Here is a 22145-nt window from a genome sequence, read left to right on the forward strand (position 1 = left end):
GGAAGCAGAAACCTAACATAGAGGAACATAGGAAAGCAATCAGACACAATGAGAAAATCCAATCTACATCAGACTTGGAGAGTCCTGTACATCTACAAGGCTTAGATATATGCCTAGGGTCCACAAGGAGACTCAGAAACACTTAAGGGTCCAAAGATGTAGTATTGATGAGAGATAGAAGGAAAGGGATTCTGAAACTCAACAAGAGAAGGTGGGAGAGGAGATAGAGTCACCCAATCTCATTCATACCTGGAAAGAAGTCCTTGACCACAACCTATTTAATCCCAAAGGAGAAGGGTGATCATTCTTCACATGCACCATAGAGAAACCTTTTCTGTGAGTCACATAGGCTATGTAGTTTCTGAGTGAAGGCACAATCTACTACAGGGAAACACTACTTAAAATCATTATGAAAGGAGAGGAGAGTTTTCAAGTCTCAAGGTATCTATGATATCATTCTACATTTTCTATATGGTCAAATAAAGTCTATCATATAGTCAGTGTCTTATTAGCCTAAGTATGCACAGTAGAGATAAGAGTCTTCTTTTGGGGAAAAACACAAGCAAAATTCTGGTATTACTTGTGGAAAACTGGGAAGAAATAGGAGGCAAAACAAGTTAGTAAGAGGTGCAAGAGTGTATGTAAGTCTGTTGTATCAGACGTCCAGGGAACACAAAAGTTAAACTTGCATGATCTTTATAGGTGAATTTTTTGTTGTTGTTGAGAAATATCCTTTAATCCTCAAAATTTCTATCTAAGTTAATGTATTTTTTAAATTAACATGCAAAAAACACATCTTTTATTCTCTGTATCTTTCATCATGCGCCTATAAAGATGCGGTCTGCTCTCAAAATTATTTGTAAAAAGTCTACCCACTCCTTTCTGATATGTTCAGCAAGGATAATATCAATGTTTGTATAGATCATGTTTATAATTACAAACATGAGACAGTAGGTATATTGATTTGTAATTACTGATGGCTTCTCACGGTTTTTTTGCTAATAAAAGGTTTGAGTTTTTCCCATCATTTTCTTATCAACCATACATGTACTTTAAAAATCTAAGTTAGTTTGTTCATTCCTTGTATATCTGCTTTGGCTTCTTTATACAGCATCACCTTCCCTCTTCACTGGAAATACTTCCTTTTGCACCTTCAAGATTTTGTTCATAAAAGTCCCCTTTCCCCTTCTCAGACTTCCTTTTCATGTAGAAGTTTAGGTCACAGGCTCCTACCTTTTCCTAAACTTTTTGAAATCAGCTCTTTCAAATTCCAATGTGCATATCGAACTTTGTTCAACTTTCCTTTCATTATTTATCCTGAAATCTAACACGAAGTGATCACTTCACCTCCAAGAAACCCATCACGTCAACCACTTCACCAACCAAGCGCTCCTAATTGGTAGGAATCAAATACAAAAACAGACGCTCCCTTATTTGCTTCCTCTACTTTTTGAAGGATGAAATGATCACTAAAGCAATCCAAAAATTTTCCAATTGCTGTCATTTTAACAGTGAGGAGAGCTCCTCTATGTGGCTTCAATGAACCCCTTGCATCTATAAAAGTATTTTTGCCTATTTTCCTCTTCTGTCCAGGGGATTTGTAGTGTACTTTCAGTATATTACAATGGCAATACTGCTTCTGTTTCTCTCTCCACTGATATTCTTCCCCTCTATACTTCCCCTCTCAACCTCCATGCTCTCAGGAAGGGAATTTGAATTTCACAGCATACATTCACAATATACAGTGATTGTCAACCACCCTCCTTCTATTAGTTTTGTGCCTTATTCTCATCATGAGTCCCATTCCACAAAGTCTATGTAGTATCTATAAGTTCAAATTTCCATACTTCCATTAGAAACATGGCTATGCTGATTACTCAAATTTTCTAGGCTTTTACATAAAAGCTATGGATTTTATTACTAGCTTCTTGATTGAATTTTGTTTCCTTTAAATTACTGAGCATAAATACTGCTATTCTTTCTATATTGTAGCTGCTCTGCTCTTTGGTACCTAGCTTGGTCGATACACATAAGGCAATTTTCTCCCTCTCAGTTTCAGGACCTTTTGATCAGATTTTCAAGGCTCTAGGTAAATATATTTTTCTAGTCCTTGTTAGATGAACTCTGACACTAGCCAATATTCCTACATTTTAAGTCATTGTCCAAAAATCCCTATCCTATTCTCAGATACTTTCTTAACAAATCTGCATATCTCTTCTGAACAACCTAATTTCAATGTGTAACCATTACAAATGTTTTTTTAAACCACTAAAGTCTCCACTTTCTTGTCCAATATTCCATTTTTTCTAGCAATGTGTTTTTTTTTCTAGCCCCCTTCTTGTGGTACCATTTCTTGACACAGGAACCACCAGAAGCTGGCAATAGTATTCATAATTTAACTGGAAGGTTTTGGAAGATTTCCTATCACATCACAGATCTATGCCTCAGCAATACAGAAGGACTCCGTAATTAGGGTCATGTCTACAATTAGTTAACTAGGAAAAATTCATTAAACATGACTATTCATCTCTTCTTCTATTCATCCTTACTAGATGATCTCTCTCTTTTGATGCATCCTGTAGACTTACACCATCATTTCTTGGTGTGCCAGAAGCTGCTTCCAAATCTCAAGAGCTTCCCAACTGTTTCCCAATCTATTCCAAATGTTCAGCACTGCCTTCTTCTCTTTCTTAGCTACACCATTAGATCTCTTCCAATTCTTTTTTCCCCTTTATTTTAATCTTGAAGCCCTTCCTCCATTCTTTCATAATAGATTCATAACTGACCCTATGAAAACATTTCCCACAATGCTTGAGGCTGAGAAAACTTTAATTATGAGGAAACATTTTCTGGATTATATTTCCAGGAAAAGTGTGATGTGAATAAGCCCAGACATGATAAAATCAAAAGTCAAGGACTTCAACTGGTGCACAAAGTTCTCCAATGGTAAAGCATTTCAAAAATTCTAATTCAAATCAAGGGAATATCATTCCATTTACATTAATTGAGTAGTATGGAATTCTTCAAAAGAAACCTTAACAGCAAAGAACCCCAGCATTTGCTGTTACCCAGGTACTCCTCTGGGACTTTGTGGGAACTAGAATTCCAGGTTCTCTATAATCTGGAGCCAACCTACTCATTTAGCCTTTTCTTGACCTACTCAACATTATTTATTTTCGTGATTCCCATGGGCTCCCATCTCAGTCCATTTGCATATACCATCCCGCAGACCCAGAATGGATTCCCTCTGCCCTGTCTCCATCGAATAAGAGTAATAGTTCACAGTTTATGTATTACTTTGAGCTTGACAAAGTACTTTGTTCATAATGGTACTGAGGTAGAAAAAAATGATCATTATTGTTGCTGTTTTATAGATGAAGAAACTGATGCACAGAGAGATCAAATACCTTGCCTAATGTCACCCAGGTTATAAAGTCTAGAACCTTTACTTCATTATTGGGTCGAGTCCTTTCCTTGCTCCTTGGTCTAAATCTGATGTCACCTCCTCCATGTAACCTTCCCTGACTCCCACTCACCCTGCCCCTAAGGTAAAAATGGCTCTCTCTCCTAAAATTTCTAAATCACTTTACCTTGGTTTCACTTACCCAATTCTTTTTTCCATTATATGTACTTGTGTATACCATTATTGGCTTTTAAACTGCATGACAGTAGGCTCTAAGTTTTATCTATCATTATATCCCTATCACTTGGCACAGTGACTTTTAAAAATTAGGTACTCAAACAATATTTATTTCATGAATAAATGAATGAATTAATGAAACAAATTTGAGGAGAAATATCTCGGAGGAAAGAGTCCCTGACCTAACTGCCTAGTCCAACAGGGGCCATAGGAGCTTCAGCAACAACCAAATAATGTTGCCAGGTTATAGATTTTCCTTATCTGCCATTTTTATTCTATTCCTAAGACTCTCCTAAAAAAAAATCAATGGATCAAATTCCACTGTCTTAAAATGCCCTTGTGTGCACATTCTCAGTCTGAGTGCCACACAAAAATCAATCCAGCATCATTAAATTCCTATCCACCAGCTACTTCAACTCAAATGCAAAGACTCATTCCATTATGGCCAGTCTTGTTTACATCATAGTAACACCTTCTAAGTGTGGAAAAGAAAACAGTAAGGGATAATATAATAGTTGCCTGCAAAATTTGAAAGTTTGTCATATAAAATAGAACTAGTTCTATATTATTCTAGAAGGCTAGACAAGGACCTATGGGTAGATGTTGGAGGGAGATAAAGTTTGACTTAATGCAAGCAAAAATGTTCTACATTTCCAAAAACAGAATGGGCTTTATTATAAGCTAGTGAGCTTCCTACTTCTATATGTATATCAGGAAAATTTATGGGGAAACACTTTATCCAAGTATAAATCCAGGGAATGAAGCAGTTAAATTTGAAGATATTCTTAGTTTGTTTGTTTCATCTGTAGGCAAGAAAGAGGTAGCAAAGCTCAGTGGAAAGAGAAGTGATCTTTTTTTACCTTCAAATCCCAAAGCTTAAGCATTTCAAAAATATTTGTTGAATAGAATAAAATTCTTAAATGAAATGAGAACTCAATAGGATCATTAAGGTTGAAGGAACATTAAAAATCATCTAGCATCCTTCAAGGCTCAAATTACATACCACCTTCTACAGAAAGCCTTTCCCAATACTCCTAGTAGGTGTATTCCTCAGCACAGAGCACAGTGTCTTCCATATTGTAGGTACTCAATAAATGCTGGTTGGATTGGATAGAATCTAGTACAGGGGTGAGGGAACCTGTGGCCTTGAGGGCACATGTGGCCCTCGAGGTCCTCAAGTGTGGCCCTTTGACTGAATCCAAACTTCACAGAACAAATCTCCTTATATAGAATTCAAGGTTCCCCAGCCTTCATCTAGCCCAAACTACTCATTTTACAGATGAGAAAACTGACAGCCGGAGAGATGAAGTGTTTTGCCCAGATTCGTACAGAGGAAGTGGAAGATCTGGAATTCAAACTCAGGTCCTCTGGCTCAAAATCCAAATCTCTTTCCACAGTACCCCATTTGAAATAGAAGACCCCTAAGGTCTCTACCATCTCTTGATATTGTCGTCATTGTCATTCAGTTGTTTCAGTCATGTCCAACTCTTCATGACCCCATTTAGGGTTTTCTTGGCAAGGATACTGGAATGGTTCGCCGTTTCCTTCTCCAAGCTCTTGAGATTGTTTAATTCACCTATGCACATTCTTATTCTGATAGTGTGCCTGTTCTATCTGTCAGCAGGAAGGTTGCTGTAATACCCGACTGCAAGCAACCAGAGGCCCAGAACTGTATCTGCCTAAAACGTTTCTTATCACCTACATGGCACTGTTGGAAAACAGATGGCTATTTAATAGACTTCAGTTACCGACAGCAAGAGTGAGCAAGAGGTGGAGGTAGGTGATGGGGTGGAGGTAAATAAAGAGAGAAGAAAAAGTGATTGTACTAGGATGAGGATTGGAGGAAGGGACAAGGGCCAGGGGAGCAGGGACCCCTGCAGGGATGGTATGACAGCTGGTCTTTTTAGGAGAAGTCTGTACTTTCTCAGCCTGTGCTGAAGCACCCATCTGTGTTTGTATGTGAGTTGAGGGGGGCACAGGAGGGGTTGTTTGTTTTTGTTGGCGTTTTTTTTCCCCCACCAACTGAGTTGTTGAAAGAACAGTATTTGGTCACTTTGGCCACTCCATCAGCACTCTCGTCCAAGTGACGGTAAGCAAGTAGTACTCACCCATCATGTTGTTGGCTCGAGAACAGGATGTACGTTTCAAGATTTCATGCACCTAGAGAAGGAAGACGGGAAAGCCATGAGAGCACTTATTGCGTCCCTGGGCAACATACAGATCTGAACAGCACACTCTCAGGATTGGGGGAAAGGGGCCTGGTGAAGAGAGGAGGAGGAGAAGAGAGGAGAAGAATATGTTTGCATTTTGAGTGAGCTAGGGGAAAAGCCAAGTATATGTTGGACTCGTGTACTGAACGCCAAACCCAATCAAACTTGAGTCCGTCAAGAGAACAAAGAATTTAACTCCCTCACACATTCCCTCCCCTTCACCCCACCAGGAAACAAATATGTAAAATACAACACACTGTCACCCATATACTACTATTCATTATGCATACACCACTCTCTAGGATTATAATGGTAACCTCTTAAAAACTTCTTCCAATTCCCCAAAGCGGGAAAATACAGTGAACTCCTATAAAAATCCAAAAGGAGTTGGAACAATGGCGCATCTCTGAGAAGCAAGATAGAGGTCTTTGAGTAGGATGTTGGAACTTAATGAGAGGAAAGAAATTTCAGCAGAGAGCTTCCCTTTCCACCACTCATGCCTATGGATACTGGCACAACTCAGCACTCATGTGTATTGTGACTTGTTACTCTCTGATGGTTTTCATGTGTTAATCTTGCTTCCCAGTTAGACAGAAAACGCATTAAGAGCAGGGAGCATGTCTCATGTTTCTTGTGTATCCCTCAAAGCACCTGAGAGAGGGTCGAGAACATAGTAGGAACCTAATAAGTAGGATACCTTCAAAATCCATGTGTCAGGGGCAAAAAAAAATTCAAAATATTAACTACATATATGCCATATTCTAAGGCCAGAAGGAGATATAAATTTAGCTTTGGATCTGGGCTCTAATTTCAGGGAGCTTATAATTTAGTAGCGACTATGAGATAATAGGATCATAGTTTTAGAATTGGAAGGGAACACCTAGAAGGCCATCTGGTCCAACCACCTTGTTTTACAGATATGGAAACTAATGTTCAAAAATAGTTAAAGAAATGACCACAGGTCACACAGTGACAGAGCTGGGATTTGAGGTCCAGTAATCAGACTCTAAATCTAAAACACTCTCAGCTGAATTACCCTGCCTCCTGAGAGAAGTTGGGCAGACCTAAAGTTCTACCTTTTTAAGATTTTCATGAAAATCTGTGTCATGCATAGGAGAGAAGAGGGATTTTAGTGTTTTCTACTTAGAACTCTCCTAAGGGGTGCAGCTAGGTGATGCAATAGATAGAATGCTGGGCCTGGAGTCAGGAAGAGTCATTTTCCTGAGTTCAAATTTGGCCTCAGACACTAGCTGTGTGACCCTGGGCAAGTCACTTAATCCTTATTCCCTGAGCTAGAGAAGGAAATGGCAAACCAGTCCAGTATCTTTGCCAAGAAAACCCTAAATGGGGTCACCGAGAGTCAGACATGATTGAAACAAATGAACAACAACAATAAGAGTACACTGGTTATTCCATATAAATCTGTTATTTCAAGCTAAAGAAGAGTTAAAGGAAAGGGATGAATGAGAAAGGCAGGTAGATGGCACTGTAGTGCACAGAGTGTTGAGCCTGGAGTCAGGAAGACCTGAGTTCAAATCTAGCCTCAGACACTCACTAACTGTGTGCCCCTGAGCAAGTCACTTAACCTCCACCTGCCTCAGTTTCCTCATCTGTAAAATGGAGATAATAATATCACCTACCTACCAGGGTTTTTTGTGATGATCAGGTGAGTTAACATTGACTGACACATAGTAGGTGCTATATAAATGCTTATTTCCTTTCCCCTCCCAAAGATTTTATTGGGGAGGCAACAATGCAAACATAGTTGACTGATTGGTGGGATCTGAAGATGGATGTTTATGCCTCTTTTACAGGCCATTCTAAATTGCACTGAAAATTGCTGCAGGATAAATATCAGGCTCACCCTGACCCCCACAAAACAAAGGGTACAAGGAAGACAAGTATATCCATCTTGCTATTTGGGCCAAAAGGCAGACATCTGGGGCAGGGGCAGATCCCAACACTGTGCCTGAGAGCCTATGCGCCATAGTAGGGCAAGGTGGGGCTGTGGGAACAGAGCTGACGAATGAGCAGAACCCTGTTGCTCCAACATTGCTTACACATTATAATCTAGCCCCAGAGTTAGCAGGAGTGGTGCACAAATAACTTCCAGTAGAACTGGATCCAGCAGCCTTTAATTCTGTTTGTAATAAAAGGCAGTAATTAAACAGTGATAATAATTAGGAACAGTATTTATGTGGCATTTTATTATTTTACAAGCATTTTGCAATTATCAGTTAATCCTCCTAACACCCTATAACTACCACCACTCCCTCACCCCAAGAGACATGCATGGAACTCAAACTGTGGAGAGATTTAAGTTCCTTGCAATAACACCAGACCAAGGGAGTGGAAATGTATATGCTTCTTGTCATCCGAACAAAAAAGAAATACTTATAAAACAGGTTAGTTTCTTTCTGACGAAACCAGTGTACCCTTGTCATTGTTTAGTCATTTTCAGCCGTGTCTGACTCCTCATGACCCCATTTGGGGTTTTCTTGGCAGAGATACCAGAATGGTTTGTCATTTCCTTTCCAGCTCCTTTTACAGATGGGGAAATTGAGGCAAACAGGATCAAGGGACTTACCCAAGATCACACAGCTAGTAAGCATCTGAGGCTAAATTTGAACTCAGGAAAAAGAGTCTTTCTGACTCCAGACCCAGCATTCTATCCACTTCATCGCCTTACTGCATACCCAAGATGAGTTCTAAGTATATTCTCAGGATAACACATCTCAAGCCATTATAAGCCATTATAAGACTCTTGAATGGAAAAGCACCAAGGGAGTCATACTTTTCATTGTCTTGCCTCCAGGCATACCTGAAATTTGTCCTGTTAAACGCAGGTAAAAATCTAGTTCTTTGACAGACTTAGCTCTTCTCAGCAATGCAAGGATCTAAGACATCTCCAAAAGTCTCATGATGGAAAATGCTGTCCACATCCAGAAAAAGAACTTTGGAGTCTGAATGCGGATCGAAGCACACTATTTGTTTTTTTCTTTTTCTTCTGTTTTGTTTTATTTCTTCTTTCTTGTGGTTCCTCCTATTGGTTCTAACTCTTCCTTACAACATGACTAATGTGAAAATATGTTTAGCAGCAATGTTTATGTAGAGCCTATATCAGATTGCATGCTGTCTTGGGGACAGAGGCGGGGAGGGAGGGGGAGAAAAATTTAAAACTCAAAAGCTTATGGAAGTGAATGTTGAAAACTAAAAATAAATTAATTTAAAAAAGAAAAAATCTAGTTCTTTCTTATGACTTTAAATGACCTTTATGACCTTGAATAAGTCATATTACTTCTCCAGGCCTCAGTTTCCTCATCTGTAAAATGAGGACATTGGAACAGATAGATGACTTTTAAGGATCTTCTAGCTTGCTTTCTTACCTTGCTGTCTCCACTGGGACCATCTTCTCTATCTCCTCCCCAGTGGAAAACTAGACTCTGCCCCTGGAACCACCTGAAATTTCGATAGGCTAACTTTGGCCTTATCTTGCTGGAATCAACAGCATTTGCTCACCATCTTCATGCCATGCCAAGGGGGAGTATCTCTCCTCCACTCTCTGATTTCCATCTCCTATTTGTGTGCTAACTTTCTCCATCAAATTGTAAGCTCCTTGAAGGCAGGAACCATCTTGTTTGTATTTTTATCCCCAGCATTTAGTACAATGCCCAGCACATAGTAAGTGCTTGACAACTGCTTTCCCTACCTATCTAAATCTTAGGATCTCCAAAAAGGGATAATTCTATTGCTGTCCTCAGTCAACCTCAGTCAACTGTTCCTGTGTTTCTACCTTAACTACCAGAAATGTCTTTCAGATGCCCAAACCTCAGTCATTATAACACTAGCTCTTTTCTAAGCTTTTCAGAGAAATACATTTCTAACTTTCACTAAGTGGCATTGGGCAATTTCATACTACCCTAGTATTCCTTTCTCCTTTTTTCCCCCTTGGAAAAATTAATTCTTCAAACAAATGAAAACAAAGGAGTCAGCAAATAAAAAACTATCCTCCTATTAACTTAATTAAAGTTGCGTCCCTTAAGGGAACCATGTTAACAAATGTTTAGTAACCAACAGCACAGGGTAAATGAAGATTCCATTAACAGACTCAAACTTGTTAAGGAACCATGGAATCTGAAAAGAAAGTGGCTGCTTGTCATACTACAATAGCTTTGATGGGCTTCAACCAAAGCAAGATCCACACAATTAGGCTTTCTACAGAGTAAGCTGGCTCTTGCTGTTTGATAAATATTTATTTCTGGGGCTTTTCATGATACAAATGGCCAAGAACTACTTGGAGAGGAGACAAAAGGGAGGCGGAGGATAAGGGGAAGTGGCAAGAGTACTCCATTGGTCATTGATTGGAGAATAGCTAAACAAATCATAGTACAGAAATGGAATGGAATATTTCTGTGCTATAAGAAATTATAAATATGATGAATACAGGAAGTATGAGAAGCCAGGCAAACTGACACAATGTGATCTAAGCAGAACTAGGGAAAATGTAGACAGTGACTACAACAACATAGATGGAAAGAATAGCAAAGCAATTGAAATGGCGTGCCACAAGATTGGCCCCAAAGAAGATATATGGCAGGCATCTCCCCACTTTCCTGGCAGAGGTGGAGGACCAAATACGTATGCCAGACTTTTTCCAATGTGTTAGTTAGTTGTGATGAACCTTTTTTTAATGCTTTCTTATAAATGATAACCTCTGGGAGATGCTAGGGAGGGAAACATTAGGAAATGTAGGTGATGTAAAGGCAAAAGCTATTGATAAAGGTTTTTTATGAATAGTACTATATTGAGAGATAGAAGACCTGGGTTCTTGTCCTAGCAGTTACTGCTAATTTATAACATGACCTTGGCCATGTTACTTCAAGCCTCTGAGCCACAGGTTCCAGATGTGCAAAAAAAGAGGGTGGATCTAGACTTACCTCAAAGTTGCTGACCAACTAATATTTTAGCATTCTGGTATTATCAGAATGACCTTAGGAAAGAGTATGCAAAGGGAGGGTTTGCCTCCCAAACTATCCAGCATAAGGCGGTTTGTTTGCCATCTCTTTTGCCATTGGGATTTGCCTCGACATTGCTTGGCAACCTCTAAGCAAAAAGTGTCAAAGCCACCAGGTAGAACCAAGCCAGATGCCCTTCTCTGCCTTACCCCCAACCCCATCCACTTGACAGCCACACCTGCTTACTTACGATGCGGCTTCTGGTGGCATTGTCAAAAAAGGTGTCCTTGTCCTGTATGTTGTACCTGTAGACACCAAGAAAAGTAATTATGAACTTCTTCCATGGGCCACATACTGTCACAACATGTACTCTATAGCTGGGCAATGGCCAGCCAGAATCATACAAACACAGGGCTGGAAGGACCTTCAAAGGCTATGCAGGCCTACCTAAAACCCATCAATAATTTCTTCCACAATAATATCAATCAATCAACAAGTATGTATTAAGTAGGCATTAAGCACCTACTATACATCAGGCAACTGTACTAGGACCTGGAGATACAAATACAAGAACAAAGAATAAAATAATCCTTTCTTAATTAGCTTACATTCTAATGATCAAAATAAAAGTACATGTAAAATATAATTAGTATAAATGTAAATGAATATTAACATATACAAAGTAATTAAACACAAGGCAGTTTGGACACTAGCATTTAGGGGATCAGGAAAAATTTCATGTTAAAAGTGATGCCTGAGCAACATCTTGAGAGGCACTCTCTACGAGGCAGAGATAAGAAAGGAGTTTGTTCTAGGCATGGTGCACAGCCTTGTGTCCCTAACAAGTGCATAAAGATGGGAGATAGAATGTCAGGTGTCTTCTAACAAAGGTTAGTTTGACTATACTGCAGAATGCAAGAATGGGAGTCATGTACAATGAGACTAGAAAAAATAGACTAGAGCCTGGTTGGGTAAGACTTTAAAAGCTAACAGAGGAATTTGTATTTCATTCTGGAGACCACAGGAAGCCACTGGAATTGATTGAGAAAGGGAGTCACATGATCAGATTTATGCTTAAGGAAAATTATATCGGCATTAGTGTGTAAGAAGGACGGAAATGGAGAGAGACTAGATAGGGAGACCAATTAGGAGGAGAAAATTGATTGGCATTAAAGAGAGTGAGGAATTTAGAAAAATGTCAAAGCTATTAACCTAGGACACTGAAATGAGCAGGTCCTCAGTAGGAATGGGGGAGGTTGACGGTGGGAGTAATGCAGGGCAGAAATTTGGCTAGAGTCTTTGGAGAAAAGAGTACATTTAAGTACAAACCAAGATCTGTATCCTTGAAGTTAAGTCTGGGCAAAAATATAATGAAAAACTTCATGTTCCTTATGAAACATAGGATTTAAGGCTGGTCGCCTAATCTAAACTCTTTATTTTAGAGACTGAACTAGACAGGTTAGTGAAGTCACCTGTCCAGAGTCACATAGTAGTAATTCATAAAGGGTTGCAGAGCCTTGAGCCCTCATTACTCCTGCAAGTTCAGTATTAGGGAACCTATTCTATGCACCAGGGCTGCTTAGCAATGCAGATAGGAGCCAGTCATTTTATAGAGAAGAGTGATAGCTTACTCAAGTAGGTTTCCCACCTCTGGTACCATAAGCAGGCAAGTATCAGTGCCTAAGTAACAAAGGTATGTGACCGTAAAAAGTCCAGGGTACCTCTCTTCTAACTTCATGAACACTCATTATGATAGCCCACTGTGTCAGGTTTCCTTCAATTTGATATGTGAGGATGTTAATAAATTGGGAGTCTTTTCTCCAGCATAAGATTCCACCCTACTCCACAGTTCAGTACAATAATAGTACATGGCTTTGAGAATCCTATAATTCATACTTAGGAAAAGAATAAGGCATTTTCAGAGGAAGAAATAAAAGATATCAATAGCCATATTTAAAAAAATGGACTCAGTGTACAGACTGAAACATTTTCTCTCATCTTTTTTTAAAAATACGGCTAATATGGAAATGTTATTTGCATGACTATGATGTTTGTCATAAATTTTGTTTTTCTTGACTTCTGAATAGAAGGGGGAGGGTGGAGGAAAGAGAGAATTTGGAACTAGAAAAAAGAATTTTAAAAGTCTCTGTACTTTAAAAAAAAATAGAAAAGAAAACAGACTGAACCTATGATTTCATTAGTATAGGAAATTCCTAACTGAGCAAACTCCTACCATTACAGTTCAGTAACTTCTCTGCATCTTAGAGTTGTATAAAGCACCTAGAGGTTAAGTGACTTGCCCAAGGTCACATAAACAACACATGTCAGAGGCATGACTTGAAACCAGCTCTTCCGAGCTTCCGAGCAGTGTCAGCTGTATAGGCACAATGACATGCTACTTCCCATAATTCACTTGAATTTAAGTGAAACGTATGCCTTCATTCTCATCATTTCCCCAGCTTCCTGGAAAGCCTCAGATTTATAATTGTCTGCATAATTCCAGGACTATTACTAGTTTGATGTAGTAGAAGCAATATCTTAACTCCTCTCCCCAGGTCAGGCTAGTTTGTTTTTCCTTAAAAGATGTTGAGAAATTCCTCAAGATTTGGTTGGTTTAGGGCACTCAGGGCTCAAACTGATGATGCCACTTCCTCATCACCTGAGTAAAACACAGTCGCAAGGAGCTGGAGAAGCCAAAAGCTGATTGGCTGATGGAATAGCATAGGAGCTTCCCTCAACTGTATCAGCTCAAGAGGTTCTCAATGTCCATCCTCCTCGAGTATTCTCCTCCTGCTACGGCTAAGTAAATCTCCTTTTGTTCATTGTGGAATGACTTATGAATGTCTCATTTTATTCCAATATCAAACCTAAACTACCAGATAACTGTCTCAGGTCAAGCCTAGCTCAGAACAACTGTCCTGACATGACAGTGAAGTGAAGGATTGTACATTATTCATTGTTGTCTGACTTTATATCCTTCATAATACCTAGCATGGTATTTTTTTTTTTTTTTGCTTTTTGCCTTTTGCCTTTTTGGTGAGGCAGTCAGGGTTAAGTGACTTGCCCAGGGTCACACAACTAGTAAGTGTCATATGTCTGAGGTTGGATTTGAACTCAGGTCCTCCTCATTCCAAGGCTGGAGCTCTATCCACTGCACCACCTAGCTGCTGCCTAGCACAGTATCTTGCACAGAGTACTAAGATAATATTTACTAACTAAATGAACAAATATGTAAAGTTTCTATTAGTCATGAGAGGCAGGATAATGTAGTAGAAGCAGTACTGAATTTTTAGATAGCAGATCTAGGATTCAGTCCAAACATATCTACTTACCACTTGTGTGATCTTGGACAAGTCACTTCTTAACCTCTCAGGGTCTCAACTTCCTCAACTGTAAATGAGAGAGTCTAACAAAATGACCCCTAATCAGTCAAGCATTAAATCTATCATCCCTTACAGATCTAAATTTTATGATCATCTAATTCAGCATCCTACACCATTTCTGGTGAATGTGAACATTGTTCATAGGATATAACAACTTCTCCTATGCCCATAAAGCCCACTCATGTAGGAGATGAAACATTTATCCTTCTCAGAGTAATCAACTCTTCTAGACTGAGCCCCTGACCATTACCTGGGCCATAAAAGGGATCTTATTTGGATAGCAGCTATGAGAAGCCTCATCACAAATCAATCATTCAACAAATATTTTTGGAACAGTCGACTTTGAAAAATGAAAAGAGAAATGGGCTAGAAGGTAAGAGAACTGGATTCTAACTTAGTCATGACCCTGTGATATAGTTAAAAAGCCCTGAACTAAGAGAAATGGATTGTGGTTCTTACTCTGCCACTTACTACTCTGAAAAATGATTTCTTTTGGTAATCTGTGTTTTGGAGTCTCAGAGCTCCACCCAGCCAGCCTTCTGTTCAAAGTTCTTCAGAAGGACATCTCTGATAATGAGATTGCATTGAATCTTTTATCTTGGTCAAACCCCAACCCAGGCCTGAATTGATTTTATCCTACTCAGGTTTGAGTGGAAACAGACTTCCAAGACTAGGGGTTGTATTTCCTTTGATGGCAGGTGATATCGGCCCCAGTGGACTAAGTGATCTAAGGAACCCACCCACCTCCTAGTATGTCGATCAATCATGGTTGATTGGCACCCCTTGAGAACATTTACTCTCTGAAGGGCATATAAGGCTGTACCCCAAAATCCAAACTGAACTAGTTCTGAACTGGCCCCCTCAGGGGGACCCAGTTTTGGACTGAACCCCCATGCAATGCATGTCAAGTTACCTTGAGAGAAATTAAACCATGGACACATGTACTCCAATTTCATTTGTCTCTTTCTTAGAGCAGACTCCTTCAATTTGGGGTTTATGGGATTCACAGGGTTCAGGGTTCACACTACCTACATGACATTGGGTGATTCAGCCTCCCTGGTCCACAATTTCCTGAGGTCGCTGACACTGGTTGTTTCCTTTTTCATATCTCCTGCTCTTTTCTCAATCTTTTTGCAACCTGGCTTCCAACAACACCCCTTCATTAAGCCTGCAGCCACTGAGGTTACTAATGACCTCAACTGCCAAATCTAATAGATGCCTACACTCTAAATGGAAAAACAGGAGGCCTAGAAGGTCCAAGTATTTCAATTTTCAGAGAAGAGCAGATGAGGATACCTCTACTTTGGCAGGCCTTGGGAAATTTCAGTTCCCCTTCAAAGACTAATGAGCAAGGACTACCCCCACCGGATGCATATTTTGTCTAAGTTAAAGCAGAGCCTCAGGCAAACATTCTGAATAACAGCTGGGGAGGAGCAAATCTTGTCTGTGGGTAAGTGAAAGCTGATCTACAGTATCTGCCTTACATAGGCTAGAGTGGTAGGATTTGGGCCTTCCCCTCTCCGCCATCTCAAAATAAACCTTCTTCAAACTAATTCCACCTCCACCACTTGGCTGATAACTGAAATTTTTCAGTAAGAGCATCATCCTATTAGCTTCAGGCTCTGGTTTCCATTAAATGCACAGGCTCACACCTAGACTCTAAAATTCTCCTTTTTCTCCCTTACCTGTCATATTTGCCATCCTGAAAAACCTCTACCCTGGAGCCTGCCTCTCCTAGTTGGTTACTTCCCACCCAGGACACCATTTTTGGAAGGACCTCAGCCATTGGTCCACGCCAATGGGGCCCCTATACTCTTTCTCCCTGCTTCCCAGCTCCCCTTTAGGTATTGCTTTCCTCCATTAACATGTAAACTCCTTGAGGGGAGGGACTGTCTTGCTTATGTTTGTATTCCAAGTGCTTCTCACAGTGACTGGCATCTAGTAAGTACTAAATAAATTCCCTACATATCTATTTATTTATCTAAGACCCCAGAAGGGTGACAGCTAACCTGGTATCATTGATTTAAGATTGTGTGAAAGAGGGTGTTGAGAGTAAGATAAAGCATGGTGGAAAAGAGCATGAATTGGCTGGCTGCCCAGACAAAGGGTCAGTTACTGAGAATGGATAGAGCAAGAAGGAGGGAGGCTGAAGGACAGATCACAAACTTCATCTTGTTCAAAAATTTGCCACATTTCTAAGGCATCCTAGAGGTAAAAATTGTGTCTAGAAGGAATAAGATAGTACAAAAGCAAAGAACTTTAGAACTTCAAGGGACCTAAGAGAGCATCTCATCCAATCCTCTAATTTTACAAATGAGGAAACTGAAGCCTAGAGATGTTTTAAGATGTAAAACAGAAGCATCTTATATGAAAGAAATGGAGCTGGACCAAGATTAATTTAGTCATTCAATAAACATTTATTTACTATGTGTTGCACATATTTACTATGTGCTAAGTCCTATACATACAAAAACAACAGGAAATCTACATTCTACTAGAATATAGGAAAAAATAAGATGGGGGTTGAGGGAGGGAATGGAAAGGATTCTTGGAAAAGTGGGTGAAGTGGGGAGTAGGAGGGTAGGGGAGAAGATAAGGTAACAGGGAAAAGGTAAAAAGAGAGGCTGAGAAAGAAAATAGTGAGTAAAAATGAGATGGAAGGAAATTCATAACTAGTAATTATAACTTTGAATGTGAATGGGACGTTTATAGCAGTTCTCTTTGAGTGTCAAGGAACTGGAAATTGTAGAGATTCTCATCAATTGGGGAATGGTTGAACAAGTTGTAGGGTATGGTTGTGATGAAATACTACTGTGCTATTAGAAATGATGAGTTTATTGGTCTTAGAAAGACATGGAAAGACTTGCACAAAATGATGAAGTAATGAGAACCAAGAGAACATTGTATACAGTAACAGCAATATTGTTTTAAGAATGACTTTGAGTGACTAAGTCATTTTGACTATTATAAATACACAAATTAAAAATAAAGGATATATGAAGAGAGACACTATCTGCATCCAGAGTAAGAACTGATAAATTGAAGTATGTATAGAATAATTCTACATATATGTATATATATATGTACACACACACACACATATATATATATTTGTGTCTAATGATAACCTTCTCTAGGGTAGGGGGAGAGACAGAAGTAAAAAAAGAAATTTATATGATAACTTTGTTGTATATTTGGAGGGAATAGCAAGTTGTACATGGCAGAGTTGCTGTTTCATGTGCAATCATCTTTTTTTTTTATTGTACCATGTAATGGAAGTGCTTGTTTTGTTCCCTGAATTGAAAACAAATTAATGTTTAAAAGGAAAAGAAAAATAATGTGTATATAGAAAATTAAATACAAAGTAGTTTCTGGGATGGAAAAGTGCTAACAAGTAGGGAGGAGAGCATTGGGATAGGCATCCTATTGGAGTTGACATCTCTGATGAACCTTGAAAGAAATAGGAGATTCCATGAGACAAAAATAAGAAGGGAAAGCATTCCAGGCATGGGGTATGGCCTATGCAAAGGCACAGATGTGGGATGGAAAGTCATGAACACTAAGAATGCCATTTTGGCTGACACACAAAGTGGATAAAGATGTACCATAAGCAGGGAAAGGTAGGCTGGAGAAAGATTGTGAAGGATCTTAAAAGACAAATAAAAGTATTTTTATTTCATCCTTGAGACAAGAGCCTCCTGAGCAAGGAGAATGACATGGTCAGACTTGAAGTTAATGCAGCTTCATTTTGGCAGCTGTATTGGGCATGGGGGTAAGGGAAAGGAGAAGGGTAAATATGAAAGAGGAGAGAATGGAGGCAGGCAGGGAAAGTAGTCAAGAGGCTATCATAGTAGTCCAGGTCATGAAAACTTGAATCAGGGGGATGGCTGTGTGAGTGGAGAGAAGATGGATACAAGATATATCATGGAGATAGAATTTATAAGATCTGGCAACTGATTAGATAGATAACTTCTATAGTCCCTTTTAGTCCTTATTACTCTATTATTCTGGAGGCAGGGGAGGAGAATGATAATGATGAATGGGAAGTTCCCTGACAAATTTGATGAGTTTATGGAGAGGTTAGCCTTGTTTGGAGTATTTGATTGTCCATGCCTCTCCCTGTGGGGCATGGACATGTCCATTAGGTCATTGTTAAGAGGACAAAAATCAAACCCTGTTTAAGTTTCATTGACAGTGATGACCTAGAAGGTGATTTGGTTGGTTGGGACTTCTTAGGAAGATAGAATCTTATCGGAGGATTGATACACTCTCTTAAGTTGGTCTTTCAAAGAGAGATCACAGATTTTTTTTTTGCCTTTCCTCTTGGTGCCTTTCTTCTAGCATTTGTGCATATGAGATTTCTCTACTCACCCCCAATCCCTTGCTACCTAAGAGCCAATTGTCAACTAAGGCAAAAGCACATAGAACTGCTTGCCCATAGTTTTATTAGCTCAGGTTAGAGACTAGGGACAGAAGAGATTACTTTCCCATCCAGAGACAGCAGCAGTGCATTAGCGAGAGTTCTTGCAGAAGTGCGTGACCAAAACTGCCCTAAAAAAAAGTCCATGAATAACATTCTTGAACCCAAACCTCCTCTGTAAAGGAAAAGAGGTTTTGATTTCCCAGAGATCTTGATATGATAGGCAGTATGTTCCCATAATCTTAGCCTTCTGGCCATCGAAGGGAGATTTATTGAGCAGAGCCAGCCTCTAGTATTGCCTTACAAGAAAACCTGATGTAAGAGTTCAGCAATTTGACCTTCAAAACACATAAGGGTAGACCTTTCACTGAATGGAACCCCAAATCTAGAGCAGCAGTAGAAAAGATGCAATGATGCAATCACGTAAAGATATAAAGATGCAACGGGAGAGCAAGGGACAGACACTCTACAATCTGGCTTCTAACCTCATGCCTTGTCCAAAGTTACCAATGAAGTCTTAATTGTCAAATTTAGTGGTCTTTTCTCAATCCTTATCCTTCTTGAAACTGCTAATCACCACCTCCCTCCTGAAATCTCTCTCCTCTCTAGGTTTTCATGATTCTCCTGGTTCTTTCTTAGTTCTTTCTCTTGGTTTTGTCCCACCTGTCTGAGTGCTTCTCAGTCTCCTTAGCTGAATCTTCATCCATGTCTATTCCTCTAACCATGGGTGTCTCCAAAACAAAGTGCTGGGCCCTCTTCTTTTCTCCTTCTATACTATTTCATTTTGTGAACTCATCAGTTCCCAAGGGTTCAATTACCATGTCTATGAAGATGCTTCCTAGATCTATATATCCAATTTGAGTCTCTCCTAAGCTTTATTCCCCCATAACCAACTGCCTTTGGACATCTCAAAGTGGATAGGCTTCTCAAACTCAGCATGTCCAAAAAAGAATTTATTGTCTTTCTCCCCAAACCACTTCATCTTCCCAACTTCCCTCTCACCCTTCCTCCGATTTGCCCAGGCTCAAAACCCCAGTGTCATCTTTAACTTTTCCCTCACACTCATCCTATGCATATGATCTATTGCTAAATCTTGTCATTTGTGCCTTTATGACCTCTCTTGTTTATGTTCCCTCCTCTCCTCTCCTCTCAAATAGCCAAATCACGTCTCACTTGGATGATTGCAGTAGATTCTAGTTGCTCCCCTAGCCTCAAGTTTCTCTCCCATTCCAATTCATCTTCTACTCAGCTGCCAAAGTGATTTTCTGAAATCATAGGTCTTACCATGTCATCCATCCCCCCCCTCAATTCAGTTAACCCCAGTGGCTTCCTATTAGCTACAAAATCAAATATAAAGTCTTCTGGCATCTAAATCTTTTCCCAAAATGGCCCTTTTTTGCCTTTCTAGTCTTTTGACTGTTTATTCCTCTGTGTTATGCTCTTTGTACAGGCCAGTTCACTGGCCTATTTGCTGTTCCTCAAACACAACACTCCATTTCTCAACTCCAGCCTTTTCCCTGGTTGCCCCTCATGCCTGGAACGCTATCCTCCTTTCCCTCCATTTCTTAGCTTCCCTGGCTCCTTTCAAAGACTCAGCTCCATTCCCACCTTCTGCAGGTGCCCTTTCCCAGTTCCCTTGGCTGCTAATTCCCTGCCTCTGAGGCTGAGAATAGAAGAAAGGGGAGGTAGACAAAGAACTAAGGGAACTCAACTCTCCTCCCCCTAGCGAACACACTCCGCATCTATATCCTGCATGAAACTAGTTATTGAAATATCATCTCCCCCATTAGAATGTGAGCTTTTTGAAGGGAAGAGACAGTGTTTTTGCCTTTCTTTGTATCTCCAGTGCTCAGCTCAGTGCTCGGTACATAATAAACATGAATAAATGCTTACTGACTGACTAAATGACTGACCTGGTCACCTACCACTATTATACTGAGTTTTGGATGGTGCAAAATACATTCACCATTGGAGATTGTGGGGAGTCCAAACCACAGAGTAGCACTACACGTCTTGGAAAGGACTTGTGTTAGGACTTTGTGGGAGAGCTAGAGATTCATCAGTATTGCTAGGGTGTTACCTAGCTGGCAATTCCAAATTTTAATCCCTTTCTGAGGGGTGTCTAAACCATGAGGTAGCACTAAATTAAAGGGACTCTAGGATCCTGGTGGAAAAATTGGATCCATCAGAGAGGGAGGAGAATTTATTGCATATGAACTACAAGAAGGTCATTATATGTTTCCTGTATTTGTATATAGGCTCCATATTATAAGGGGGGAAATAAAAGATATCTTCTACCCAATATGTATTTGTTACATTGACTGCATGTATGAGAGTTAGGGATATGTTACTCACATTTGTGGAAACTTGGACATGAAGTGTACATGAGTTATATTTGGAGATAATTGAGATGAAATTTAAGAGGGGTAATCATAAGCCAAATGTGACGTTTGGGGGTCCACCCCCTAAAATCAGATCCAGTATATGTGAGTCCAGAGTTTAACACTAACTGGCAAAGGGCAGGATTATTATGTCATTTATAACCTTCTAAGCCTCCCAAATGGAATTTTAGATCTGGAAGGTACTCTCCAAATCACCTTGTCCAAAACTCTTTAGTGTTCAGGGGCCCCTAAAAACAACCCTTTGTGTCCTTGTTTTTCTTCCTCCTTTGGATTCCAAACATCTCTCCATCCTGAGTTCTCTGCCCTTTCTTCCTGGGCTGCTATTCCATAGACTCCATTGAAATATTATTCCCATTCTAATTCCAAACACCAACAAATGTTTCCCTTATATAGTCTCTTCAGAATACTCACTCCTGTTTGAAGACTTTTCTTTGCTATCTTTCTGGAGGCTTCCCACATGTAAAAGGGCTCAGAGATAAGAGGCTAGGAATAGAAGAATGGGGAGGTAGACAGAGCAGAACTGAAGGGACTCAACTCTCCTTTCCCTAACAAATATGTCTTCCACACACAACACATGCATACATGTACACATAACAGGTACATATACACATACAGGCACATACCAAAGCACACACACACATACACATATTTTTCTCCAGTTTGGCTCTAATACTAAAAATCCAAAATCTCAATGCAGCTTCCTGCTTTAGGCAGGTAATTAAATGGATTTTCCATCCACTTTCTCCTTAGTCTCCTCAAAAATAATTAAAAGCTACCTCCCTCAACCACTAACCCACTACAAAAGAGTAAATAAATATTTACTATATAAATGATATATAAATATAAATAACATGTAAATAATATAGAATATAAATTATAAATGAGGCTAATAGTATCTCTTGTACCAGTCTCAGAGGACCAAATGAAATAATGAGACACGCTACTACGGTGGAGAGAGTCCTGAATTTGAAGTTAGAGACTTGAGTTCAAATTCCTACTCTGCCACTTAACCCCTATGTGACACTGGTGAGTCAATTTGCGTTTCTGGTCTCCGCTTCCTCAACTATAAAGCAAGAGAATTGGATTAGATGACCTCTGAAGAACATTTCAGCTCTAAATCTATGATCAACCATCC

The 22145-nt window shown here is 39.6% G+C and overlaps 1 protein-coding gene across 1 annotated transcript in view; it reads right to left on the reverse strand.

Annotated features, from left to right (window-relative positions):
- The window catches only part of ANO2 (anoctamin 2), a 491778-nt gene that overhangs the window by 348995 nt on the left and 120638 nt on the right, over nucleotides 1-22145 (reverse strand). The window contains exons 5-6 of the mRNA XM_027838585.1: nucleotides 11056-11110; nucleotides 5749-5800 (exon numbers count right to left, since the gene is read on the reverse strand). Coding sequence (XP_027694386.1) covers nucleotides 5749-5800; nucleotides 11056-11110 — 107 coding nt within the window. The remainder of the gene's footprint in view (nucleotides 1-5748; nucleotides 5801-11055; nucleotides 11111-22145) is intronic.

This window comes from Vombatus ursinus, unplaced genomic scaffold (assembly GCF_900497805.2).
Source record: "Vombatus ursinus unplaced genomic scaffold, bare-nosed wombat genome assembly UNPS02014830.1, whole genome shotgun sequence".
Taxonomy (NCBI): Eukaryota; Metazoa; Chordata; class Mammalia; order Diprotodontia; family Vombatidae; genus Vombatus; species Vombatus ursinus.